The 27,901-nt window shown below is 37.6% G+C and overlaps 1 protein-coding gene across 5 annotated transcripts; it reads left to right on the top strand.

The window, feature by feature from the left end:
- The first annotated feature begins 585 nt into the window (after positions 1-585).
- LOC121241074 (putative disease resistance RPP13-like protein 1) lies at positions 586-27,334 on the top strand. Of its 5 annotated transcripts, none has more exons than XM_041138674.1 (5): positions 586-4,844; positions 24,689-24,791; positions 25,147-25,203; positions 25,482-25,507; positions 26,859-27,334. In XM_041138674.1, the coding sequence occupies exon 1, from the start codon at positions 884-886 to the stop codon at positions 2,990-2,992; it is 2,109 nt and encodes a 702-aa protein (XP_040994608.1). In that variant the 5' UTR covers positions 586-883; the 3' UTR covers positions 2,993-4,844; positions 24,689-24,791; positions 25,147-25,203; positions 25,482-25,507; positions 26,859-27,334. The 5 variants fall into 5 exon arrangements, with proteins under 5 accessions (XP_040994608.1, XP_040994607.1, XP_040994606.1 ...); XM_041138673.1 differs by having other exon boundaries at positions 25,104-25,203; XM_041138672.1 differs by having other exon boundaries at positions 25,010-25,203.
- The last annotated feature ends 567 nt before the right edge of the window (positions 27,335-27,901 follow it).

The raw sequence follows: 27,901 nt of genomic DNA, 5'->3' as shown, positions 1-27,901 counted from the left end.
CCTATTAAGGTGGATGTTAATGTTGAATAAATGAAAGGCTGAGTCACTCACTCTCCAACCGCCACTGGACAATTGGAAGCTTGTGAAAAGCACTTTTGGATACTTCCAGCTATTAGCATCTTTAGAATGCATTTTTATTTTTCATACTTCTTGTTAGATTTGTAACCCATGTGTATCCTTGTAACCACGGTTTTCTTCTGTTATAAATGAGAGTTATCAATAAATTTAAAATATCATCCTCTTCTAAAAAAAATATATATTATGATTTGATTACACGGTTCTCTTTCTAGAAGAAAATATCAGGTGGACTTAACTACTTAAAGAGTTCTCTAACAAGATTTTAGGCCCATCCAACCCTTTGCTCAGCCCAACTAACAAACCAAGCAAGCCTAACAGCCCATTCTGCCGAGACGTCATGTGAATTTAATATTCGTCAAGTCGTGATGGGAAGTCAAGCTTGGAATGAATTAAAAAAACCAAACTATATTATTGCATGTTGAATGATGGTTTGTCGTTTTTCTTTTGGTTCCTTTCCCTTTTGCTTTGTTTGTCGGCCACATGCAATATGCCAAGAGTACCGCTAATTAACAAAGAAAGTTGGTTTCCGCCAATAATATTACAAATTAATAAATAAAGCAAGAAGAATGCTTGTGTTGGGTAATGTGATTCGCGAATAAAGTACGTGAATGAATGAGTTGGCCTCCACTCTAGCTAACTCGCCTTGATCTCATTGATTTATTTATTTTACTAATTTCTCATTAATTTCTTCACTTCAGTTTTGCCTTTAGCGTCAAGCTCATCATAATCTTATTTCTCTCCACTATTCTTATCACTTTGCTTCATTTCCTTTGATTCCTTCCATTACAAAGCAGAAACCATAACCATGGCCGAGCTTGCAGGCTTATTTCTCTCCCCACTCCTCCAAACGTTTTTTGAAAGGGTGACATCTGGTGAATTTGTTGACTTTTTTCGTAGACAAAAACTCAACCAAGCACTCTTGGAAAAACTGGAGATATCATTGTTGTCTGTGAATGCTGTGTTTGAAGATGCAGAGGAAAAACAAGTGGCAAATCCCAACGTCAAAAACTGGCTCGATAAGTTGAAAGATGTTGTCTATGATGCAGAGGACATCTTGGATGAGATTGATACCGAAGTCATGCGTTGCCAGTTGGATACAAGCAAGGTACGAAAAGCCTTCTCTAATTCTTTATTTAACCCTTTTGTCAAGAAAATAGAACCAAAGATAAAACAAGTGCTTGACAGATTGGAGTATCTTGTAAGACAAAAGAAACACATGGGTCTAAAAGAAGGCGTTCAAGGGAAGCCATCCGAAAGATTGCCCACAACTTCTTTGGTTGAAGAATCTGATATTTGTGGTAGAGAAGATGATACGGAGAAAATAATTGATTCCTTGTTCTCAGTTGATGTAAGTGGCAATAAGTTGTTTGTGATTGCTATTGTTGGTATGGGGGGACTTGGCAAGACCACCCTTGCTCAGCTTGTATACAATGACGAGAGCGTGAAGAAACATTTTGACCTTAAAGCATGGGCTTGTGTTTCGGATGACTTTGACGTCTTTAAGATAACAAAAGCAATTCTAAAGGAAGTAGGTTCCTCCGCTAATGGTGATGATACGACTCTAAATTGGCATCAAAATAGACTAAAGGAGAGTTTGACGGGAAAGAAACTTCTACTTGTTTTAGATGATGTTTGGAATGACAATTCTATTAATTGGGAGGCCTTAAGTAAACCCTTCAAATTTGGAGCACAAGGGAGCAGAATTTTGGTAACCACACGTGAAGAACGAGTAGCATCGGTTATGAAAGCTGAAATTTACAATTTGAAGTCACTACCAGAAAAAGAATGTTGGTCACTTTTTGTAAGACATGCGTTTCGTGGCAGTATCCATCCAGAGCTAGAAGCAATTGGAAGACAGATCGTGGAAAAATGCAAAGGTCTCCCTTTAGCAGTCAAGACAATTGGAGCTCTCTTGTCGTTTAACGTAGATGCTGATAATTGGAATGAAAAATTAAAGAGCGAGTTGTGGGACATGTCGACTGAAATTATTCCTGCTCTAAGATTAAGTTATAAATATTTGCCCTCACATTTAAAGCGATGCTTTGCTTATTGTTCGATATTTCCAAAAGATTATTTTTTCGAAGAAGAGGAATTAGTCTTATTGTGGATGGCAGAAGGTTTCTTGCAAATGTCTAACTACAAAACAATGGAGCAAGTTGGTCATGATTACTTTTTTGATCTGGTATCGAGATCGTTATTATTTCAACAATCAAGTCATAAATATCTGGGCAATTATTCAAGGCCTTCAACATTCGGAATGCATGATCTTGTCAATGATTTAGCAAGATTTGTATCTGGGCAATTTATCTTTAGATTGGAGGGTGGCAATTTGCTCCAAGTTACGAACAAGACTCGCCATATATCAATTGTTGAAACCATCCCAAAGAAGTTAGAGGCACTTTACGAGGCCAAGGGATTGCGCACTTTTCTCCCAATATATGGTGGAATATTCCCACATGTTTCGTTGCCCATGTTGAGATTCTTACGAGTGCTTTCCTTTGCAAGGAATAGAAATTTAACTGAGTTGCCTGGTTCAATTGGCAAAATTAGACATCTACAATATTTGAATCTGTCTTTCACACCAATTAGAAAACTACCTGATTCTATATGTAAATTGTGCAATTTGCAAACATTGAGATTATGGCGTTGTCAGAATCTTACTGCATTGCCTAGAGATATGCATAAACTCGTTAGTTTGCGTCATCTTAATTTAGATGGAACTGCCATAACGGAGATGTCGTTACATCTGGGTAGACTAAAATGTCTACAGACTTTGGATATATTTGTTGTCAGTGAAAAACATTGTGGATCGAGCATTGGGGAGTTGGGGAATCTTGAAGATATTGGGGGTTTCTCTCTATTAGGAAGCTCCAAAATGTCAAATCTCCTGCCGATGCATTGGATGCAAGGTTGAAGGATAAGAAGCACCTTGAGGACTTGACGTTGGGATGGGACGCTATAAGTAGCAATATTTCAGAAAGTGATCAAATAACTGTATTGGAGAATCTCCAACCCCATACAAACTTGAAAAGACTCTGTATCCAATATTATGGTGGTAAAAGCTTTCCGGATTGGATCGCTGATCATTCGTTTACTAAGATAGAAAATCTTTCTCTCTATGATTGTAAATATTGCCACATCTTGCCATCATTTGGACAACTACACTCTCTTCAGCGGCTCTCTATCAGTCAGTTTCGTGGAATTGCTAGAGTGGGTATGGAGTTCTATGGTAGCGGTTCTTCTACGTTTAAGCCATTCGAAGCCTTGAAATATCTAAGGTTCAAAGACATGCCAGAATGGGAAAATTGGTTATGTTTTGATTCTGAAAATGAAGGTGAAGCTTTTCCTTGTCTTGAAGAGCTTCAGATTGTTAGGTGCTACAAGCTAACAGGAGTGTTGCCCATCCATCTTCCTTCTTTAGTCAAACTTGTGATTGTTGATTGTTCGCAACTGGCGGCCTCACTCCCAAGGTCTCCTGCTCTACGTGAGTTGAAGTTAACAAATTTTAAGGAGGTTCTGTTAAATGAATTGCCATCTAGATTATTGCAAAAAGTAGTACTTGGAGAATCTGATACATTACGGTCCCTACCAAAGGGAATGATGGATTCCAGCAGTCCTCTTCAAGAATTGGAAATCTATGATTGTTGCTCGCTCATGTTACTTTCTGATGACGGTCTACCCTCCACCTTAGAAACTCTTAAGATCTCAAAATGTAAGAAGTTAGAATTCCCAGTGCACTTCAACGATTCATCCCTCAAAGAGTTGTACTTGCAAAATAGTTGTGATTCTCTCAGGTGCTTTCCAGTAAACTTAATTGCAGAGATCGATATTTTTACCATCGAGAAATGTGAGAATTTGGAGTCTCTTACTGATTCAGAACAACAAGAAACTGATTCAGCCGCCTCGATTATAAGAATCCAGAAATGCCCTAATTTCGTATCATTTCCAGATGGAGGATCGCGTGCTCAAAAATTGAAAACATTTGAGATAAATGGTTGTGGGAGTTTAAGGTCATTGCCTGACAAGATGCACCTACTCCTACCATCTCTTGAGTCATTATTTATCAGTACGTGTCCAATGCTGCAATCATTCGGTAAAGGGGGCTTGCCTACCAATTTAAAATCGATTTCCATCGTAGATTGTGATAAACTCTTTGCTTGTCGAAGAACATGGGTCTGCAAAACCTCCCCTCTCTTCAAGAAGTGTCAATCGGTGGCAAATGCGAAGATGTGGAGTCTTTTCCGGAGCCGGCGTTGCTGCCCATGACTATAACCAGTCTTACCATCTTTGGATTTCCTAATATGACATCTCTAGACAAGAAGGGCCTTCAACACCTCACCTTTCTTGAAAAATTGTATATCCGTAACCTCCCAAGGCTAAAGTTCACGCCAGAAGAGAGATTGTTCGACTCCATTTCTACTCTGATCCATCTTGCCATCGATGGAATTCCAATTATGACATCTTTAGACAGCATGGGCATTCAACACCTCACCTCTCTGAAGACGATGGAGATCTATGATTGTCCTAATCTGAAGTTCTTGCCAAAAGATGGATTTCCTGCCTCCATTTCTTCTTTAGAGATCGGCGGATGTCCACAGTTGGATAAACAGTTGCAAAATAGAAAAGGAAAAGAATGGCGCAAGGTTGCTTACATCCCCAACTTATGGATGAATTATTTAAGGATTTGAATGGCTTCTTCTAAAAGCCAACCATATGAACTACAAGTGGATGGCAGCAACTGTACATGATTCACCTTTCAAAGTTAGGTACGTATTAGCTTTTCCAACCATTTATCAATATAATTCGATTATTTTTATTTTGAGCAAAATGATTTATAAAATTATCAAATAGTCAAACTTCCAGCGGTCTCTTTGTAAAAATGTAAAATAAAAAAATTATTTGCTTTTAGTGGAATTCATTTTTCTTTTTTATAAAGAACCGACTCGAAACTCATATATTTGAGACTTATACATAGCGTTACTCTTTTATTTTTTAAGTACGCTTAAATCTATCTTTGATTTAAATCTATCTTTTATTTTTTAAATCTATCTTTTATTTTTTAAGTACGCTTAATTCTCTTTCGCATGGTCTGCACGTTTCTTTCGATTGCATGCGTTTGAATAGATCTCAGTTTCAGTACTAAAAAGACAATTAATGGGAAAAAAAACGTTTATATCATTGATCCGCAGTACTGGCCATAGCATATATATATATATATATATATATATATATATTGCTGAAGGTAAAATCAGGCCCATCCAAAGAGTCATTGATTTTGCTGACAAATTCCCTGATGTCATTCTTGACAAAAACCAGTTACAGAGATTCTTAGGATCTCTTAACTATGTTGCTGATTTCTACAAGGATATGAGGAAACAATGTCGTCCTTTGTTCAAACGACTTCTTTCTAATCCTCCTCCTTGGACAGAAATACATACTAAAATAGTGAGGAAAATCAAAGCACATGTTAAAACTTTGCCGTGCCTTGGTATCCCCACTTCTGATTCATTCAAAATAGTTGAAACAGATGCCTCAAACATTGGTTATGGTGGCATTCTGAAACAAACTGTTTCACCAGGTTCTTCTGAACAAATCGTTTGATTCCATTCTGGAACCTGGAACCCTGCACAAGAAAAATATAGTACTATTAAATAAGAAATATTATCTATAGTACTATGTATTTCTAAATTTCAATCTGATTTATTAAACAAGAAGTTTTTACTTCGTATTGATTGCATGAGTGCTAAATTTGTTTTAGAACAAGATGTTCAAAACATTGCATCAAAACATATTTTTGCACGATGGCAAAGTATTTTAAGTGTTTTTGATTTTGATATTGAATACATCAAAGGCACTGATAATTCTATCCCTGATTTTCTTACCAGAGAATTCTTGCAGACACCCAACCATGAGCGTCAGCAAAAAGAAAGGAAAAGAAAAACAGAGAGTGAATCCTCCACCCCCAATACCTAGTATAAAACTCATCAAGAATGAGTCTAGGACATCTACCGTACCTGTGCCCAGTGCCCCTTCAACGGCATTGGATATTGCCAATAGGTTTACACCTCTTGGTCAAATTGTGCAACCGTCGACCTTCGCGTCTACGGTTTCTACCCCTTTTGATCCATATGCGAAAGCAATTGCATCAAAAGGACCTACTTTAATTACTCCACAGTTTTTCCTCCCAAAAGGAAATTCTTTGTATATGAAGAAGCCAACTTTGACCCATCTGTTCCACATAGAACCCTGCCGTTCTAATACTACAGATCCGTTCAAAATAGTCTCTTCTTATTTTCCAACCAATTTCCACTGGATACCTGAAGATTCCTCCAAAAATCTTCAATTCTATTCCAGTATCCTGATTCTCACCAACTCTCTTATCATTAAACCCATTTATGATAAGAATGACTCCACCAAACTAATTTATCACAGTGCTTATATCTTGCGAGTTATTACAGAAGAAGAATGGGCCACAAACCCATCTACCCTCAAAAAACTCCATGACTCTGCACTGAGTTATAATTATTTTGATTATGTAACTGCCTGGAGACGTTTCATGTTCTTTCAGGTACCTGATATGAGCCATTCATGGTTCTTCAATTTTGACAAAAGATTCAAAGGAACTTTCCCTTACTGGTTCCTACAATGGTGGGACCTATTTGGACTAATTCCCCAGAATCTCCCTGAGCAGCTCGCCAGAGCTTTTGAATTTTATAAACAATTTGCTGGTACAAAATTGAACCGGCATAACCAGATGTTCCCTCCTGAGCTCCATTTCTGCAAGACCTACAAACTACCGTGGATCTTCAAATGGACTTACGAGAGAAATGCCAACTTGCTGGACCGAGCTTATTTCACAAAATGGTGGGATAGGTACGGTTATACTGAAAAAGTAATCAGTCAGATGATTAAGGATTTCCCTCAAGTCGCCCCTGATTTAGAAGACAAGAAGGAATTTCCTGCCATTAAGACTGGTTCAACAATACCTGAATACCCCCTGGTAATTCAGGCCCCTGATTCACCAACAGCTTCATCAAGAGGAAAAGCCACCAGCTCATCCTCTAAGAAATCTTCCAAGTCTGTCAAAGATAATATCCTCAGCAGACTCGGTAAAAAAGATTTATTAAAATTGTTGGAACAACAACTGTCCAAGTCTACGAGTGATAATTCTGAAGAAAACTCAGAGGCATCATCAGAGGCTTCGTACAGTAATATTTTTGGTCATGATTCGGAAGGCATCCCAAAGCTAGAAGATGATTGACTACTACTTGAGTTCAAAGAAGACCGACAGTCCTCTTTGAAGATAATTGACACTCTGCGCCAAAATCAGCCGCCCCTAGAGACAGCTGGACGTCACAGAGTGGACCGAATCCTAATTTGTCATCTTATGCCCAAAGCAGACAGCTGGAGGACAGAATGATGACACCCCTGTGCCCCGTGCTTAAACAGTTCCCACTGTGCACCCACGGGTTTTTACTTTAATGATTGTAAACAGGAACTCCTTATTCTATAAAAGGAGAACCTCACTTGCTGAGAAGGGCAGAGCTCATTCTAGAACTCATTCGAGAGAAACCCTTAATCCTCTCAACCTTGTTCTTGACTCTCCCTATCTACCCCAATATTTGTAAGTGCAAATCTGCACTACCCACTACTGCTTGTAATTACTTTAAGCTTGTTAATTTTAATAAAGCTTATATGTTTATTACAATTATCTTTGCATACGCATACATGCATATGGTCGGTTTAACCGCCTGCTTATTTTGTGCTTGCATAATTTAATTATTGTGCAATATATCTTCCATCCTTCTTTCTTTCTCTGATCTTCTGTTGATCTTCCTCCCCTTTCTCCTCTTCTTCTTCGGTCAGGCTCCGCCCTTTCCTTCTTCTCGCTGTCTTGGTATCAGCCCTTTCCTTCTTCTCGCTGTCTTGGTATCTGATACCAAGACAGCGAGAAGAAGGAAAGGGCGGAGCCTGACCGAAGAAGAAGAGGAGAAAGGGGAGGAAGATCAACAGAAGATCAGAGAAAGAAAGAAGGATGGAAGATATATTGCACAATAATTAAATTATGCAAGCACAAAATAAGCAGGCGGTTAAACCGACCATATGCATGTATGCGTATGCAAAGATAATTGTAATAAACATATAAGCTTTATTAAAATTAACAAGCTTAAAGTAATTACAAGCAGTAGTGGGTAGTGCAGATTTGCACTTACAAATATTGGGGTAGATAGGGAGAGTCAAGAACAAGGTTGAGAGGATTAAGGGTTTCTCTCGAATGAGTTCTAGAATGAGCTCTGCCCTTCTCAGCAAGTGAGGTTCTCCTTTTATAGAATAAGGAGTTCCTGTTTACAATCATTAAAGTAAAAACCCGTGGGTGCACAGTGGGAACTGTTTAAGCACGGGCACAGGGGTGTCATCATTCTGTCCTCCAGCTGTCTGCTTTGGGCATAAGATGACAAATTAGGATTCGGTCCACTCTGTGACGTCCAGCTGTCTCTAGGGGCGGCTGATTTTGGCGCAGAGTGTCAATTATCTTCAAAGAGGACTGTCGGTCTTCTTTGAACTCAAGTAGTAGTCAATCATCTTCTAGCTTTGGGATGCCTTCCGAATCATGACCAAAAATATTACTGTACGAAGCCTCTGATGATGCCTCTGAGTTTTCTTCAGAATTATCACTCGTAGACTTGGACAGTTGTTGTTCCAACAATTTTAATAAATCTTTTTTACCGAGTCTGCTGAGGATATTATCTTTGACAGACTTGGAAGATTTCTTAGAGGATGAGCTGGTGGCTTTTCCTCTTGATGAAGCTGTTGGTGAATCAGGGGCCTGAATTACCAGGGGGTATTCAGGTATTGTTGAACCAGTCTTAATGGCAGGAAATTCCTTCTTGTCTTCTAAATCAGGGGCGACTTGAGGGAAATCCTTAATCATCTGACTGATTACTTTTTCAGTATAACCGTACCTATCCCACCATTTTGTGAAATAAGCTCGGTCCAGCAAGTTGGCATTTCTCTCGTAAGTCCATTTGAAGATCCACGGTAGTTTGTAGGTCTTGCAGAAATGGAGCTCAGGAGGGAACATCTGGTTATGCCGGTTCAATTTTGTACCAGCAAATTGTTTATAAAATTCAAAAGCTCTGGCGAGCTGCTCAGGGAGATTCTGGGGAATTAGTCCAAATAGGTCCCACCATTGTAGGAACCAGTAAGGGAAAGTTCCTTTGAATCTTTTGTCAAAATTGAAGAACCATGAATGGCTCATATCAGGTACCTGAAAGAACATGAAACGTCTCCAGGCAGTTACATAATCAAAATAATTATAACTCAGTGCAGAGTCATGGAGTTTTTTGAGGGTAGATGGGTTTGTGGCCCATTCTTCTTCTGTAATAACTCGCAAGATATAAGCACTGTGATAAATTAGTTTGGTGGAGTCATTCTTATCATAAATGGGTTTAATGATAAGAGAGTTGGTGAGAATCAGGATACTGGAATAGAATTGAAGATTTTTGGAGGAATCTTCAGGTATCCAGTGGAAATTGGTTGGAAAATAAGAAGAGGCTATTTTGAACGGATCTGTAGTATTAGAACGGCAGGGTTCTATGTGGAACAGATGGGTCAAAGTTGGCTTCTTCATATACAAAGAATTTCCTTTTGGGAGGAAAAACTGTGGAGTAATTAAAGTAGGTCCTTTTGATGCAATTGCTTTCGCATATGGATCAAAAGGGGTAGAAACCGTAGACGCGAAGGTCGACGGTTGCACAATTTGACCAAGAGGTGTAAACCTATTGGCAATATCCAATGCCGTTGAAGGGGCACTGGGCACAGGTACGGTAGATGTCCTAGACTCATTCTTGATGAGTTTTATACTAGGTATTGGGGTGGAGGATTCACTCTCTGTTTTTCTTTTCCTTTCTTTTTGCTGACGCTCATGGTTGGGTGTCTGCAAGAATTCTCTGGTAAGAAAATCAGGGATAGAATTATCAGTGCCTTTGATGTATTCAATATCAAAATCAAAAACACTTAAAATACTTTGCCATCGTGCAAAAATATGTTTTGATGCAATGTTTTGAACATCTTGTTCTAAAACAAATTTAGCACTCATACAATCAATACGAAGTAAAAACTTCTTGTTTAATAAATCAGATTGAAATTTAGAAATACATAGTACTATAGATAATATTTCTTGTTTAATAGTACTATATTTTTCTTGTGCAGGGTTCCAGGTTCCAGAATGGAATCGAACGATTTGTTCAGAAGAACCTGGTGAAACAGTTTGTTTCAGAATGCCACCATAACCAATGTTTGAGGCATCTGTTTCAACTATTTTGAATGAATCAGAAGTGGGGATACCAAGGCACGGCAAGGTTTTAACATGTGCTTTGATTTTCCTCACTATTTTAGTATGTATTTCTGTCCAAGGAGGAGGATTAGAAAGAAGTCGTTTGAACAAAGGACGACATTGTTTCCTCATATCCTTGTAGAAATCAGCAACATAGTTAAGAGATCCTAAGAATCTCTGTAACTGGTTTTTGTCAAGAATGACATCAGGGAATTTGTCAGCAAAATCAATGGCTCTTTGGATGGGCCTGATTTTTCCTTCAGAAATATCATAACCAAGGAATCTGATCTTGGTTTGGAATAATTTGATCTTTTTCGCAGAAACGACAAGACCATTGAATCTAATGATGTCAAGAAACGAATTTAAATGTTTCCAGTGCTCATCAATAGATTTTGAAAAAACAAGAACATCATCTATGTAGACGATGGTGAAAGCAGTGAACGAATTGAAAATGTCGTTCATAATATGTTGGAACTCACTGGGGGCATTTTTGAGACCGAATGGCATCACATTCCATTCGTAATGACCAAAGGGAGTAACAAAGGCTGTTTTGTACCTATCTGACTCAGCTATCTGGATTTGCCAAAACCCGGACTTGAGGTCAAATTTGGAAAACACTACAGCATCAGTCAACCTATGAATTAAGTCATTTTTGTTGGGAATAGGGTACCTAATCCCTGCAAGACTTTGTTCAAGGGTTTGTAATTAATGACTAGACGGGGGTACCTCTCTCTAGTTCTGCCTTTTTTCTGACATAAAAAGCTGGGCAAGACCAGGGGGACTTACTCTCTCTAATTATGCCTTTTTTCATTAGGTCACTAATCTCCAATTTACAAAATTCTAAAGTCTGACTATTCATTTGAATTGGTCTGGCTTTAGTGGGGATTGTGCGTTCATCAAAATTTTTGATATAGGGAAGAGAAACGATGTGTTTCTTCCTATGCCAGAAAGCATTTGGTAAATCAGAACAAACATCAAAAACAAGACGTTTGTTAAAATCATCAATTTTTGAAATTAAATTTGGGGAAGATAAATGTTCAGAAATCTTTTTGTATCTTATTTCCTGTTTAAGGAAATTCAGATGTTTTTGTTTTGCAAAAAGCAAAGATTTCAAACCTTTATCTTGATCAATCTCTTGACGAGATGCAAATTTGAATTTGACTTTTTGACCAAAAGGGTCGGTAGTGATACCGTCTTTTTCAGTCAAAAAAGGGTATAAAGCCGAAATAAAAGGAATGCCTAAAATCACTTTGTCAGACATGTTTCTGACTAAAACAGAAGGGATTTTAAAACAAACATTATTTTGGCAAACATGAGCGTTGTTGAGCTCAAAAGTAATTTTCATCTGAGAAGCATTAGCAGAAAAGAGTCTCTCAGTAGATTTTTCAAAATATTTGCTGGGAATGAGTCCTTCCTGAATACAATTCAGGTCTGATCCGGAATCAATCATAGCAACAACAGAAAATTGAAAATCATGAGCAACTACAATAGTCACTCTTGAAAACCATTTCGGAGGAATGGTATGATGGATTAAACAGATCTGGTTATCAGCAGCTAACTCATGTTGGCTAGAACCAGAGTCGTTTGTTTGCTCATTATCAGAAGGGATGTCCTGATCAAGTTGTTTATCAATTTTGAACACTAAAAATTCTTGTTTTAAAATCTCATTTTCAGACTTAAGGTTGTTAACCTCAGATCTGAGTTCAACGATTTCTTTTTTAACAAGATTTATTTCGTGTTGCAAATCATTTGTAGAAATATCCTTGGGTTTTTTCTTTTGAAATCTTTCCAAGGTTTCTTGAAAACTAATCCTGTGTTTAGAAGGTTCTGGTTCTTGACGACCCAGAAGTTTCTTTAGCTTAAGAAGATATTCTTCTTTGAGCTCAGGATTTGTAATTTGAGAAATCAAGGTTAGCAATAGATTTTCTTGTTCTTCAGACTTAGATAAAACATGGACTGTTTTTCTTTTAGTCTGGCAACAAGTGTCATTACAATTGCAACCTAGCTTTGGACCAGCAGAATCTGGAGATTCAGTTTCGGAGTGATATTCTGAATCACTTGAACTGAACTCAAGGATATCAGATGATGAAGATGAAGCTATTTCTAGGAGTCGAAATAGTTCTTCTTTATCATTGTTATCAATATTCAGCTGATTAAGCTTCTTTTTAAACTTATTATCTTTTTTGGCTTTCTGGGGACATTTATTAGCAAAATGCCCTGTCTTGCCACAGATATAACATTTTCCTTTAGAAGAATCTTTAGATTTCTTATTTTTGGAAAATGGTTTAGAAAATGGTTTTTTATAAGTTTTCTTGTAAAATTCATCACGGGGTTTTCTCCTGATATCCCTATGAGGTTTAGAAAACTTGTGTCTCCTTTTAGAGGGAGCTATAGCAGGAAGTCCAAATTGTTCACAAAATGTTCCCATTTCGTATTTGGCTTTCTTGCTATTTCTCATCTGCTCTCGGAGCATTCTTTGATCATTACACATACTAATACCAAGTTTCTTTATTACTGCGCATATGTCACCATAAGTGTATGCGTCGTAATTTAGAGACCCAGCAACAGTAAGTTCATCCTTCACTTTGTAAGCAAATAAGCGAGGTAAACCATCAATATATTTCTCCTTCCAGTAAGGCTTTTGACTGTCGTCACGCAGCATTACTTTTGAAATAAAAACATCTTGGTACCATCTATAATCAGACATCTGATGACATCTAAGATTATTTAACTGGTCGCTGATACGACTGGTTATATCAGATGGTGTGCCAATAAAATGCTTTAAAATTGTATAAATCAAAGTATTAACTCCATCAGCCTGAGCAGAACCAATGGATTCATCAAAAATAGGGAATCCTTCATCATTACACTTGACAGCGTTCTGAATAGATTCCTTGGCATCTCTGGTTATGTGTTTATCCCACCAGTTTCTTAAAACACCGGAAAAACCTTGTGTTAAAATCTTAACAATATCAGGTTGTCTGATATTATTATTAACATAAGCATTTGAAATCAATGACATTTTACTCATGGTATTCATGATCTCTTGTTCAGAGAAACCATCAATATTCCACTCGTAAACTTTGTCAGCAGAGTAAGAAGATTGGTTTTGAAAAACTTTTTCTTCAAACTGTAAATCAGGGGGAGTAGGCCTGGAATACCAATTCTTCGTCAGACACATTGGTTGAGGTCCTTTTGAAGAAAATCTGGCAATTTCAGGTTTTAAAACAATATCTTGAAAATTGTTTTCAAGTAGATCAAGATCCTTTTCATCAGAGGAGTGTTCATCAGAAGACTCATCTGTGGATTCTGCTAGAACTTCTTCTTCTATTTCTTTGTTAGACAAAGCACTAGTAGAAGGCAGTTCTTTCTTCAGATCTTTAAGCATTTGATCAATCTTATCTAAAGTCTGTGCCTGAGGTATTTTAAAATCAATTTTGGCTCGACTTTCGGGTAAGATAATCAAAGGTTTTTCAATTGTTTTCTTTGGTTGATCTGTGTTTGAAACCAAAGGAATAGGATCAGGTTTTTCAACCTTTTCTTCAATTCGATCTAACTGTTGTCCGATCGTATGAAGAGCAAGATTCACAAAGTTATTTTGAGAAATAACTTTTTTAGTTTCTTTGAGAATCTTGTCCTTCTCAGGATCTCTGGAAACAGTTTCCGAGATTTTGAAAGGTGAAGCAGATATCTCAACTCCCTTGTGGGTGATGAGAACAGTCTCCAAAGGTGGATGGCTTGACTGAACTACCATCTTGCCTTCTTCCTGGACAAAATCAGTTTTAACAACATTTAAAGTGTTGTTTGAAACATAAATATTTTCAACAAAATCGAAGAAAAGAATATGCTGCTGTTGCTTATTCATTTCTTCTTTCCATTTCCGTTTAACACGTTGTTTTTCTTTTTCAGAATACTTTGCATGATAGGCTTTGCGCCTAGCACTATTTTTTGAAAGTTTGTATTCTTCAAAAAGATAAACAAGATCAAACGCAAATGGTTTATTCAACACAGTTAAACTGTGATGAACCTGGGGGCAACAGGGGCTACCATTTCTGAGGCTGTCGGAGATGAAGAAGATTCATCATCCTTGTCAGCTTCGTTATGAATAGGTTGGTCTTTAGAAGGCCCAACATCCTTTGCCGAATAAAAAGCAGAAGTAACTTGAGAGGACGTAGAAAGTCCTTTCAGTTTTAAAACAGGTTTAACTGGTTGGGCGGTTTTAACAGAATCTTCCAGAAATTGTTTGAGATTTTGGTCTCTTCTTACTGGAATTTCTGACCCTTCGAAAGAAGAACTAGATCCAGCATAAGAATTTCTTCTCAGCCCTGGAGATCTGTTCTGGTCAAAACAAATTTTAACAGTTCCATCTAAATACTGTTGAATGTTACTTGGGTAACTATCAACAGGATTTCGAGGAATAGAGGCAGGGGGAACAGCCTCTTCTAAAATCCATTCATTAGGAAGAATAATATCCTTCCAGAAAATCATCTTTGGAACTGAAACTTCCGCATCTGGGGTTGAACTCTGGATCAGTAGAGTTTTTCCCTGGATGGGTTTTGCAATAGCACGAGGATTTAAATTTGTTTTTAAAAGACGATAATAAATCCTGTAAATCAAAGTGAGGGGTTTGCTTCCCTCCAGCATGTCATAACCAGTAGTTAAAATATTTAAAGTTAAACACTTTGAAATGTGTTTATCATCAATAGAAAGAGTTAAATCAGGGAAACAATTAAAATGGACTGGTCCGTTCGTTAAAGACGATTGGATCATTCCGAGAATACTTGTTTCAAATTGGTTGAATCTGGCATCCCTAAGACAGAAAAGAACGGATGCATCGATACCTCGCCTAGTTAAAGGTTTGGCAGCGATCTGGACAGATCCAATATGAATATACCTAAATCCTTCCTGGAAAAATTTAGTCATCTGTTCTTGGGGGAACAGGCAACATTTTTCTTGGGATTTGGATATAGCGTAAGATTGTTCAACAGTACGCACGCAGTGTTGTGTGTGCAAGGTTTTCTCGAACCAATTGGTCCGATACAGTTTGTTGATATTAAGGGTTGGGATCTTCCAAGACCCAAAATTAGAAGACTCAACTGCTTCGAAAGCACAGTCTTCCTCATTCACAATGTCAGGCGGCATAGCCGACCTGGAACTAATTGTTGAATTGGATCTACCTATCCAACTCATTTTGTCCTAGGACAACACCGACCGTTGCATCTCAGGGGTCTGCGAACTTACCACTCTCGGCCCTCGGGTTTGCACCACTAACTGCCCTCAACGCCAACCTAGGCTTAACACGGGACTTACCTGGGTACCTCACCTACTTGTCGAAAGATGATCCTGAACCAACCAAAGTAGAAACTCCGGGTGGGGGTTGTCTGAAAACAAAATAAGTTCAACAGGGGAGAAATAATTCACAACAATTAGATACCAGATTGGCTCTGATACCAGATAGGCTCTGATACCAAGTTTCTTTATTACTGCGCATATGTCACCATAAGTGTATGCGTCGTAATTTAGAGACCCAGCAACAGTAAGTTCATCCTTCACTTTGTAAGCAAATAAGCGAGGTAAACCATCAATATATTTCTCCTTCCAGTAAGGCTTTTGACTGTCGTCACGCAGCATTACTTTTGAAATAAAAACATCTTGGTACCATCTATAATCAGACATCTGATGACATCTAAGATTATTTAACTGGTCGCTGATACGACTGGTTATGTCAGATGGTGTGCCAATAAAATGCTCTATTTTTGATGAATCCATTGGTTCTGCTCAGGCTGATGGAGTTAATACTTTGATTTATACAATTTTAAAGCATTTTATTGGCACACCATCTGACATAACCAGTCGTATCAGCGACCAGTTAAATAATCTTAGATGTCATCAGATGTCTGATTATAGATGGTACCAAGATGTTTTTATTTCAAAAGTAATGCTGCGTGACGACAGTCAAAAGCCTTACTGGAAGGAGAAATATATTGATGGTTTACCTCGCTTATTTGCTTACAAAGTGAAGGATGAACTTACTGTTGCTGGGTCTCTAAATTACGACGCATACACTTATGGTGACATATGCGCAGTAATAAAGAAACTTGGTATTAGTATGTGTAATGATCAAAGAATGCTCCGAAAGCAGATGAGAAATAGCAAGAAAGCCAAATACGAAATGGGAACATTTTGTGAACAATTTGGACTTCCTGCTATAGCTCCCTCTAAAAGGAGACACAAGTTTTCTAAACCTCATAGGGATATCAGGAGAAAACCCCGTGATGAATTTTACAAGAAAACTTATAAAAAACCATTTTCTAAACCATTTTCCAAAAATAAGAAATCTAAAGATTCTTCTAAAGGAAAATGTTATATCTGTGGCACGTCCTTTGTTCAAACGACTTCTTTCTAATCCTCCTCCTTGGACAGAAATACATACTAAAATAGTGAGGAAAATCAAAGCACATGTTAAAACTTTGCCGTGCCTTGGTATCCCCACTTCTGATTCATTCAAAATAGTTGAAACAGATGCCTCAAACATTGGTTATGGTGGCATTCTGAAACAAACTGTTTCACCAGGTTCTTCTGAACAAATCGTTCGATTCCATTCTGGAACCTGGAACCCTGCACAAGAAAAATATAGTACTATTAAACAAGAAATATTATCTATAGTACTATGTATTTCTAAATTTCAATCTGATTTATTAAACAAGAAGTTTTTACTTCGTATTGATTGCATGAGTGCTAAATTTGTTTTAGAACAAGATGTTCAAAACATTGTATCAAAACATATTTTTGCACGATGGCAAAGTATTTTAAGTGTTTTTGATTTTGATATTGAATACATCAAAGGCACTGATAATTAGTTTTAACAACATTTAAAGTGTTGTTTGAAACATAAATATTTTCAACAAAATCGAAGAAAAGAATATGCTGCTGTTGCTTATTCATTTCTTCTTTCCACTTCCGTTTAACACGTTGTTTTTCTTTTTCAGAATACTTTGAGTGATAGGCTTTTCTCCGAGCACTATTTTTTGAAAGCTTGTATTCTTCAAAAAGATAAACAAGATCAAACGCAAATGGTTTATTCAACACAGTTAGACTGTGATGAACCTGGGGGGCAACAGGGGCTACCATTTCTGAGGCTGTCGGAGATGAAGAAGATTCATCATCCTTGTCAGCTTCGTTATGAATAGGTTGGTCTTTAGAAGGCCCAACATCCTTTGCCGAATAAAAAGCAGAAGTAACTTGAGAGGACGTAGAAAGTCCTTTCAGTTTTAAAACAGGTTTAACTGGTTGGGCGGTTTTAACAGAATCTTCCAGAAATTGTTTGAGATTTTGGTCTCTTCTTACTGGAATTTCTGACCCTTCGAAAGGAGCCTGACCGAAGAAGAAGAGGAGAAAGGGGAGGAAGATCAACAGAAGATCAGAGAAAGAAAGAAGGATGGAAGATATATTGCACAATAATTAAATTATGCAAGCACAAAATAAATTAAATTATGCAAGCACAAAATAAATAGGCGGTTAAACCGACCATATGCATGTATGGGTATGCAAAGATAATTGTAATAAACATATAAGCTTTATTGAAATTAACAAGCTTAAAGTAATTACAGGCAGTAGTTGGTAGTGCAGATTTGCACTTACAAGTATTAGGGTAGATAGGGAGAGTCAAGAACAAGGTTGAGAGGATTAAGGGTTTCTCTCGAGTGAGTTCTAGAATGAGCTCTGCCCTTCTCAGCAAGTGAGGTTCTCCTTTTATAGAATAAGGAGTTCCTGTTTACAATCATTAAAGTAAAAACCCATGGGTGCACAGTGGGAACTGTTTAAGCACGGGGCACAGGGGTGTCATCATTCTGTCCTCCAGCTGTCTGCTTTGGGCATAAGATGACAAATTAGGATTCGGTCCACTCTGTGACGTCCAGCTGTCTCTAGGGGCGGCTGATTTTGGCGCAGAGTGTCAATTATCTTCAAAGAGGACTGTCGGTCTTCTTTGAACTCAAGTAGTAGTCAATCATCTTCTAGCTTTGGGATGCCTTCCGAATCATGACCAAAAATATTACTGTACGAAGCCTCTGATGATGCCTCTGAGTTTTCTTCAGAATTATCACTCGTAGACTTGGACAGTTGTTGTTCCAACAATTTTAATAAATCTTTTTTACCGAGTCTGCTGAGGATATTATCTTTGACAGACTTGGAAGATTTCTTAGAGGATGAGCTGGTGGCTTTTCCTCTTGATGAAGCTGTTGGTGAATCAGGGGCCTGAATTACCAGGGGGTATTCAGGTATTGTTGAACCAGTCTTAATGGCAGGAAATTCCTTCTTGTCTTCTAAATCAGGGGCGACTTGAGGGAAATCCTTAATCATCTGACTGATTACTTTTTCAGTATAACCGTACCTATCCCACCATTTTGTGAAATAAGCTCGGTCCAGCTCTGATACCAAGACAGCGAGAAGAAGGAAAGGGCGGAGCCTGACCGAAGAAGAAGAGGAGAAAGGGGAGGAAGATCAACAGAAGATCAGAGAAAGAAAGAAGGATGGAAGATATATTGCACAATAATTAAATTATGCAAGCACAAAATAAGCAGGCGGTTAAACCGACCATATGCATGTATGGGTATGCAAAGATAATTGTAATGAACATATAAGCTTTATTGAAATTAACAAGCTTAAAGTAATTACAGGCAGTAGTGGGTAGTGCAGATTTGCACTTACAAATATTGGGGTAGATAGGGAGAGTCAAGAACAAGGTTGAGAGGATTAAGGGTTTCTCTCGAATGAGTTCTAGAATGAGCTCTAGGACAAATCTGCACTACCCACTACTGCTTGTAATTACTTTAAGCTTGTTAATTTCAATGAAGCTTATATGTTTATTACAATTATCTTTGCATACCCATACATGCATATGGTCGGTTTAACCGCCTCCTTATTTTGTGCTTGCATAATTTAATTATTGTGCAATATATCTTCCATCCTTCTTTCTTTCTCTGATCTTCTGTTGATCTTCCTCCCCTTTCTCCTCTTCTTCTTCGGTCAGGCTCCGCCCTTTCCTTCTTCTCGCTGTCTTGGTATCAGATCCAATTCATTTTGTCCTAGGACAACACCGACCGTTGTGGTATCACAACAATTCTATTCCAGTATCCTGATTCTCACCAACTCTCTTATCATTAAACCCATTTATGATAAGAATGACTCCACCAAACTAATTTATCACAGTGCTTATATCTTGCGAGTTATTACAGAAGAAGAATGGGCCACAAACCCATCTACCCTCAAAAAACTCCATGACTCTGCGCTGAGTTATAATTATTTTGATTATGTAACTGCCTGGAGACGTTTCATGTTCTTTCAGGTACCTGATATGAGCCATTCATGGTTCTTCAATTTTGACAAAAGATTCAAAGGAACTTTCCCTTACTGGTTCCTACAATGGTGGGACCTATTTGGACTAATTCCCCAGAATCTCCCTGAGCAGCTCGCCAGAGCTTTTGAATTTTATAAACAATTTGCTGGTACAAAATTGAACCGGCATAACCAGATGTTCCCTCCTGAGCTCCATTTCTGCAAGACCTACAAACTACCGTGGATCTTCAAATGGACTTACGAGAGAAATGCCAACTTGCTGGACCGAGCTTATTTCACAAAATGGTGGGATAGGTACGGTTATACTGAAAAAGTAATCAGTCAGATGATTAAGGATTTCCCTCAAGTCGCCCCTGATTTAGAAGACAAGAAGGAATTTCCTGATCAAGTTGTTTATCAATTTTGAACACTAAAAATTCTTGTTTTAAAATCTCATTTTCAGACTTAAGGTTGTTAACCTCAGATCTGAGTTCAACGATTTCTTTTTTAACAAGATTTATTTCGTGTTGCAAATCATTTGTAGAAATATCCTTGGGTTTTTTCTTTTGAAATCTTTCCAAGGTTTCTTGAAAACTAATCCTGTGTTTAGAAGGTTCTGGTTCTTGACGACCCAGAAGTTTCTTTAGCTTAAGAAGATATTCTTCTTTGAGCTCAGGATTTGTAATTTGAGAAATCAAGGTTAGCAATAGATTTTCTTGTTCTTCAGACTTAGATAAAACATGGACTGTTTTTCTTTTAGTCTGGCAACAAGTGTCATTACAATTGCAACCTAGCTTTGGACCAGCAGAATCTGGAGATTCAGTTTCGGAGTGATATTCTGAATCACTTGAACTGAACTCAAGGATATCAGATGATGAAGATGAAGCTATTTCTAGGAGTCGAAATAGTTCTTCTTTATCATTGTTATCAATATTCAGCTGATTAAGCTTCTTTTTAAACTTATTATCTTTTTTGGCTTTCTGGGGACATTTATTAGCAAAATGCCCTGTCTTGCCACAGATATAACATTTTCCTTTAGAAGAATCTTTAGATTTCTTATTTTTGGAAAATGGTTTAGAAAATGGTTTTTTATAAGTTTTCTTGTAAAATTCATCACGGGGTTTTCTCCTGATATCCCTATGAGGTTTAGAAAACTTGTGTCTCCTTTTAGAGGGAGCTATAGCAGGAAGTCCAAATTGTTCACAAAATGTTCCCATTTCGTATTTGGCTTTCTTGCTATTTCTCATCTGCTCTCGGAGCATTCTTTGATCATTACACATACTAATACCAAGTTTCTTTATTACTGCGCATATGTCACCATAAGTGTATGCGTCGTAATTTAGAGACCCAGCAACAGTAAGTTCATCCTTCACTTTGTAAGCAAATAAGCGAGGTAAACCATCAATATATTTCTCCTTCCAGTAAGGCTTTTGACTGTCGTCACGCAGCATTACTTTTGAAATAAAAACATCTTGGTACCATCTATAATCAGACATCTGATGACATCTAAGATTATTTAACTGGTCGCTGATACGACTGGTTATGTCAGATGGTGTGCCAATAAAATGCTTTAAAATTGTATAAATCAAAGTATTAACTCCATCAGCCTGAGCAGAACCAATGGATTCATCAAAAATAGGGAATCCTTCATCATTACACTTGACAGCGTTCTGAATAGATTCCTTGGCATCTCTGGTTAGGTGTTTATCCCACCAGTTTCTTAAAACACCGGAAAAACCTTGTGTTAAAATCTTAACAATATCAGGTTGTCTGATATTATTATTAACATAAGCATTTGAAATCAATGACATTTTACTCATGGTATTCATGATCTCTTATTCAGAGAAACCATCAATATTCCACTCGTAAACTTTGTCAGCAGAGTAAGAAGATTGGTTTTGAAAAACTTTTTCTTCAAACTGTAAATCAGGGGGAGTAGGCCTGGAATACCAATTCTTCGTCAGACTCATTGGTTGAGGTCCTTTTGAAGAAAATCTGGCAATTTCAGGTTTTAAAACAATATCTTGAAAATTGTTTTCAAGTAGATCAAGATCCTTTTCATCAGAGGAGTGTTCATCAGAAGACTCATCTGTGGATTCTGCTAGAACTTCTTCTTCTATTTCTTTGTTAGACAAAGCACTAGTAGAAGGCAGTTCTTTCTTCAGATCTTTAAGCATTTGATCAATCTTATCTAAAGTCTGTGCCTGAGGTATTTTAAAATCAATTTTGGCTCGACTTTCGGGTAAGATAATCAAAGGTTTTTCAATTGTTTTCTTTGGTTGATCTGTGTTTGAAACCAAAGGAATAGGATCAGGTTTTTCAACCTTTTCTTCAATTCGATCTAACTGTTGTCCGATCGTATGAAGAGCAAGATTCACAAAGTTATTTTGAGAAATAACTTTTTTAGTTTCTTTGAGAATCTTGTCCTTCTCAGGATCTCTGGAAACAGTTTCCGAGATTTTGAAAGGCGAAGCAGATATCTCAACTCCCTTGTGGGTGATGAGAACAGTCTCCAAAGGTGGATGGCTTGACTGAACTACCATCTTGCCTTCTTCCTGGACAAAATCAGTTTTAACAACATTTAGAACTCATTCGAGAGAAACCCTTAATCCTCTCAACCTTGTTCTTGACTCTCCCTATCTACCCCAATATTTGTAAGTGCAAATCTGCACTACCCACTACTGCTTGTAATTACTTTAAGCTTGTTAATTTTAATAAAGTTTATATGTTTATTACAATTATCTTTGCATACGCATACATGCATATGGTCGGTTTAACCGCCTATTTATTTTGTGCTTGCATAATTTAATTATTGTGCAATATATCTTCCATCCTTCTTTCTTTCTCTGATCTTCTGTTGATCTTCCTCCCCTTTCTCCTCTTCTTCTTCGGTCAGGCTCCGCCCTTTCCTTCTTCTCGCTGTCTTGGTATCAGAGCCAATCTGGTATCTAATTGTTGTGAATTATTTCTCCCCTGTTGAACTTATTTTGTTTTCAGACAACCCCCACCCGGAGTTTCTACTTTGGTTGGTTCAGGATCATCTTTCGACAAGTAGGTGAGGTACCCAGGTAAGTCCCGTGTTAAGCCTAGGTTGGCGTTGAGGGCAGTTAGTGGTGCAAACCCGAGGGCCGAGAGTGGTAAGTTCGCAGACCCCTGAGATGCAACGGTCGGTGTTGTCCTAGGACAAAATGAGTTGGATAGGTAGATCCAATTCAACAATTAGTTCCAGGTCGGCTATGCCGCCTGACATAGTGAATGAGGAAGACTGTGCTTTCGAAGCAGTTGAGTCTTCTAATTTTGGGTCTTGGAAGATCCCAACCCTTAATGTTAGCAAACTGTATCGGACCAATTGGTTCGAGAAAACCTTGCACACACAACACTGCGTGCGTACTGTTGAACAATCTTATGCTATATCCAAATCCCAAGAAAAATGTTGCCTGTTCCCCCAAGAACAGATGACAAAATTTTTCCAGGAAGGATTTAGGTATATTCATATTGGATCTGTCCAAATCGCTGCCAAACCTTTAACTAGGCGAGGTATCGATGCATCCGTTCTTTTCTGTCTTAGGGATGCCAGATTCAATCAATTTGAAACAAGTATTCTCGGAATGATCCAATCGTCTTTAACGAACGGACCAGTCCATTTTAATTGTTTCCCTGATTTAACTCTTTCTATTGATGATAAACACATTTCAAAGTGTTTAACTTTAAATATTTTAACTACTGGTTATGACATGCTGGAGGGAAGTAAACCCCTCACTTTGATTTACAGGATTTATTATCGTCTTTTAAAAACGAATTTAAATCCTCGTGCTATTGCAAAACCCATCCAGGGAAAAACTCTACTGATCCAGAGTTCAACCCCAGATGCGGAAGTTTCAGTTCCAAAGATGATTTTCTGGAAGGATATTATTCTTCCTAATGAATGGATTTTAGAAGAGGCTGTTCCCCCTGCCTCTATTCCTCGAAATCCTGTTGATAGTTACCCAAGTAACATTCAACAGTATTTAGATGGTGGAGTCATTCTTATCATAAATGGGTTTAATGATAAGAGAGTTGGTGAGAATCAGGATACTGGAATAGAATTGAAGATTTTTGGAGGAATCTTCAGGTATCCAGTGGAAATTGGTTGGAAAATAAGAAGAGGCTATTTTGAACGGATCTGTAGTATTAGAACGGCAGGGTTCTATGTGGAACAGATGGGTCAAAGTTGGCTTCTTCATATACAAAGAATTTCCTTTTGGGAGGAAAAACTGTGGAGTAATTAAAGTAGGTCCTTTTGATGCAATTGCTTTCGCATATGGATCAAAAGGGGTAGAAACCGTAGACGCGAAGGTCGACGGTTGCACAATTTGACCAAGAGGTGTAAACCTATTGGTAATATCCAATGCCGTTGAAGGGGCACTGGGCACAGGTACAGTAGATGTCCTAGACTCATTCTTGATGAGTTTTATACTAGGTATTGGAGGTGGGGGATTCACTCTCTGTTTTTCTTTTCCTTTCTTTTTGCTGACGCTCATGGTTGGGTGTCTGCAAGAATTCTCTGGTAAGAAAATCAGGGATAGAATTATCAGTGCCTTTGATGTATTCAATATCAAAATCAAAAAACACTTAAAATACTTTGCCATCGTGCAAAAATATGTTTTGATGCAATGTTTTGAACATCTTGTTCTAAAACAAATTTAGCACTCATGCAATCAATACGAAGTAAAAACTTCTTGTTTAATAAATCAGATTGAAATTTAGAAATACATAGTACTATAGATTATATATATATATATATATATCAATGAATGAGCAATATGCAACTTTATTTGCTTATGTTTACTCGTTAGAGAATTCCTGTGTGATTTTTTATTATGAAAGAAAAGTTGTTGTGTAATTTCTAAAAGAAGATGGTCATCATCTGATTATGAAACAAAATATACTTGAAAGCAGGTGGCCAACCTTTATCTGTTGCTGAAATTGAGGAAATTTCTGTTAAGAATAGCAACTCGGCTTCTACAACAAATCAGATGTCAGTGCCAGGAAAAGCTTATCAGTAAGTCCTTATAAAGAAATATCTTCAACATCGAAATCTTATACCATTTTTTTTCTTAAGAAAAACCAGCTAGATTTCGAGAATTCAAGAAAGAGTAAATTCAAGAAATCTGAATGCAGTTTGGTAAGTTCATATTTTTATGGTTCAGTACTTTTGGCAGTGTCCTAAATAACTATTTTCAGTTGCATAACTTATTTGTAGAAATTGCCTGTTTTCAGCTTCTTGGTTCGATTGCAAAGTTTCTTTCCTAACAATCTCTGCTCTCAGTGGTTATTTGTTTTTGTTTTTCATATTATTGTTATGGATGGAAAGCTGCAGTGAAAGCAAGTTTATGCACCTTATTGGCATTCAACAGAAGTTTGGCTAAAAGCTCATGTTCTTGCCCATGACTCTGGCTATCAGCAGCTCGTTAGTCACTGGTATATATTATAAACTAATTATTTGCTATGGTTTTTCCTTCAAAACTCAATATGATTTATATTAATGAGGGAAATGATTTGACTGATCTTTTTTCCAATCTACAGACTGTTGCACCCTCATTTTCGTTACACAATGGAGGAGATCAATGCTCTGGCTCGAGAAGCACTTATCAATGCAAGTGTCACCATTGAGCTTGCATTGGCAACTGGCAAATATTCCATGGAAATCTGCTCTACCGCCTATGATCTCCAGTGGGGTTAAGACCCGGAGTCACCTCCTGCTGACTTAATTAGCAGGTACCTACTTTCCAACTAGCCAATCTTTTAGATTTTCAAAAATAAAAAAATCAAATAAAAGAGTTTTCCTCCAAACCGATCCTCCAACCCATTTAAAAATTTTTCATGTGTCCTTGAGCATGCAAAGAAACACATATTTTCTTAATGAAGGGGCACATGACATCATATACAGTTTCTAAATTTAGATTTTCAAAAAGGCATCTTTTTTTTTTTTAAACAACATGCTGTTTATTTATTAGGGACCCCCTTTATGGTAGGGGAAAACCATTACAACGACCAAAATAAAGCAATAACCAACAGAGCAATAACCATTGAAAATCTAATCAACTAAGAAAACCGAGCAATAGCCAACACTAACTAACCCAGCCGTATATTGGGAAGCCCAGATTTTTCTAAACGCAAAATTCCTTTGAGTATTATAGGCAGCTCCCGAGTAGATCTCCATTGATTACTAGCACCCTCCGCCCCCAACCATGTCCCAATAATCGGCAGATTTATTCCCTTCCCGGAAAATGTGAGAGCTACGAACGTTAAGGCCCTGTAACTCCTCCAGTACCTTGTCCCAATAATCCTCAAGGTACCAGGTTGAACATTTTTTTTCCAATAGCCACTGCACTACTAGCAAGGAATCAAGCTCGACATCAACCTCAATTAATCCCAATTCTTTTACTAATCGAAGTCTGTGCAATAACCCCATCAATTCTGTATAATTGTTAGTGCCAATTCCCAGCGCTACCGAGAAAGCCACAACGATATTTCCATCCGAATTAATCACCACACCCCCTGCTCCTGCTACTCCCGGATTCCCTCTAGAAGCACCATCCACATTTAACTTCACCCTTCCTTCCATTGGTCGGACCCATCTTACCAACCTAGGTAGCCTCTGTTTCGGGGCCTTGACTGGAACTTGGAATTCCTGTAAAATGGCAATATCTCTTGCTGTTTGTAGTTTTTTTTACTTTAATTTTTCACCAATCTTTGCAATCCAATGCTTCAACTGCAACTAGACCTAATGCACTGAATCCTTCCAAGAACACTTGCCTTCCAAAAATGCAGATGCTTATAAATTTTCATATGTTCTAAGAACACTTGCAATTTTTATAGATGGGGGTTAGAGGAAACTTTTTTCAAACCAGTTTGGAGGAAAACGCTATCCTAAATCAAATCATTGAAGATGAATAATACACATCAACTATAAGTAGAAGTACTCTAACAAATAGAAAACTTGTTGCTTTGCAACTTACTGGCAATCCAGTGCATGGCATATTATAGCTTTTCAATAATGTGTATAATCTAATTCGCATACATCAAATTTTAAGATCGATCGACTCTTTTGCAACTATGTACGCAGGGGAATGGCCGTTGAGGATCCAACTGCTCCTCATGCACTAAGACTAACAATCAAAGACTACCCCTACGCTTAATATAGATGGAACCAATTTTCATGAACAAGGGTATGCTGGTATTGGTGTGATACTGAGGGACAGTGCAGGAGAAGTTATCATGACAGCAACAAAAAGAGAGGCAGCAGTTCAAGAATCTTCTAATATAGAATTGCTTGCTATTTTTAGAGTCTTACAATTATGTCTACCACTTGGAATACACAATTTGATTATTGAAAGTGATGCTCTCTTAGTGGTAACAGAAGTTCAAGATTTACAACCATCGGATTCTTTGTTAGAAAATCTGGTCTTAGATGTCCAACAAATGATGCAAAGATTTTGGCAATGCACAATTGAACATGTTTGCAGATTTTCAAATGTTGCAGCACACACACTTGCTAGATATGCAAGAAATGTTCATGATTTAGTTGTTTGGTGGGATTTTGTTCCCCTATGTATTCAGAACCTCATTTGGACTGAAAAGTCTATGTATTTTTCCAGTTCATGATGATATAATTTTCTGATTTCCCTATCAAAAATAAAAAGACAACCCTTACGCCAATGATGGTCTCATCCTCTGGGATTCCATCAAATAATGGGTCATAGACTATGTCAAACACTACTACTCTGACCCTAGCCTGGTGGGGTCTGATCAAGAGCTCCAATCATGGTGGACGGAAATTCAAACAGTTGACTATGCCGACAAGAAGGACGAACCAAGCAATGAAGTTCGAATGGTAAGTTCTCCTGTATTTATTCAAGGAAGAATATATACATATATACTTTGTCTATGATTTAAAAAAATTAATGACCCCAACAATGGAGAAATTAACTGGAGACAAAAAAATATTTTTATATGTTGTGATCCTTAATCATTTTCCTAGTTATACCGCTCATTTTCTACCTATCAAAAAAAGTTATCTCACTCCTTTTCTAGCATCAGAGGTAGTCTCTCTTCCAAGTTACAAATTGTGCCAATGTATCTTTAGACAGAAATTTGAATCATCGTTGG

This window comes from Juglans microcarpa x Juglans regia, chromosome 7S (assembly GCF_004785595.1).
Source record: "Juglans microcarpa x Juglans regia isolate MS1-56 chromosome 7S, Jm3101_v1.0, whole genome shotgun sequence".
Classification (NCBI taxonomy): domain Eukaryota; kingdom Viridiplantae; phylum Streptophyta; class Magnoliopsida; order Fagales; family Juglandaceae; genus Juglans; species Juglans microcarpa x Juglans regia.
This window is presented reverse-complemented; position numbering and strand designations above follow the sequence as displayed.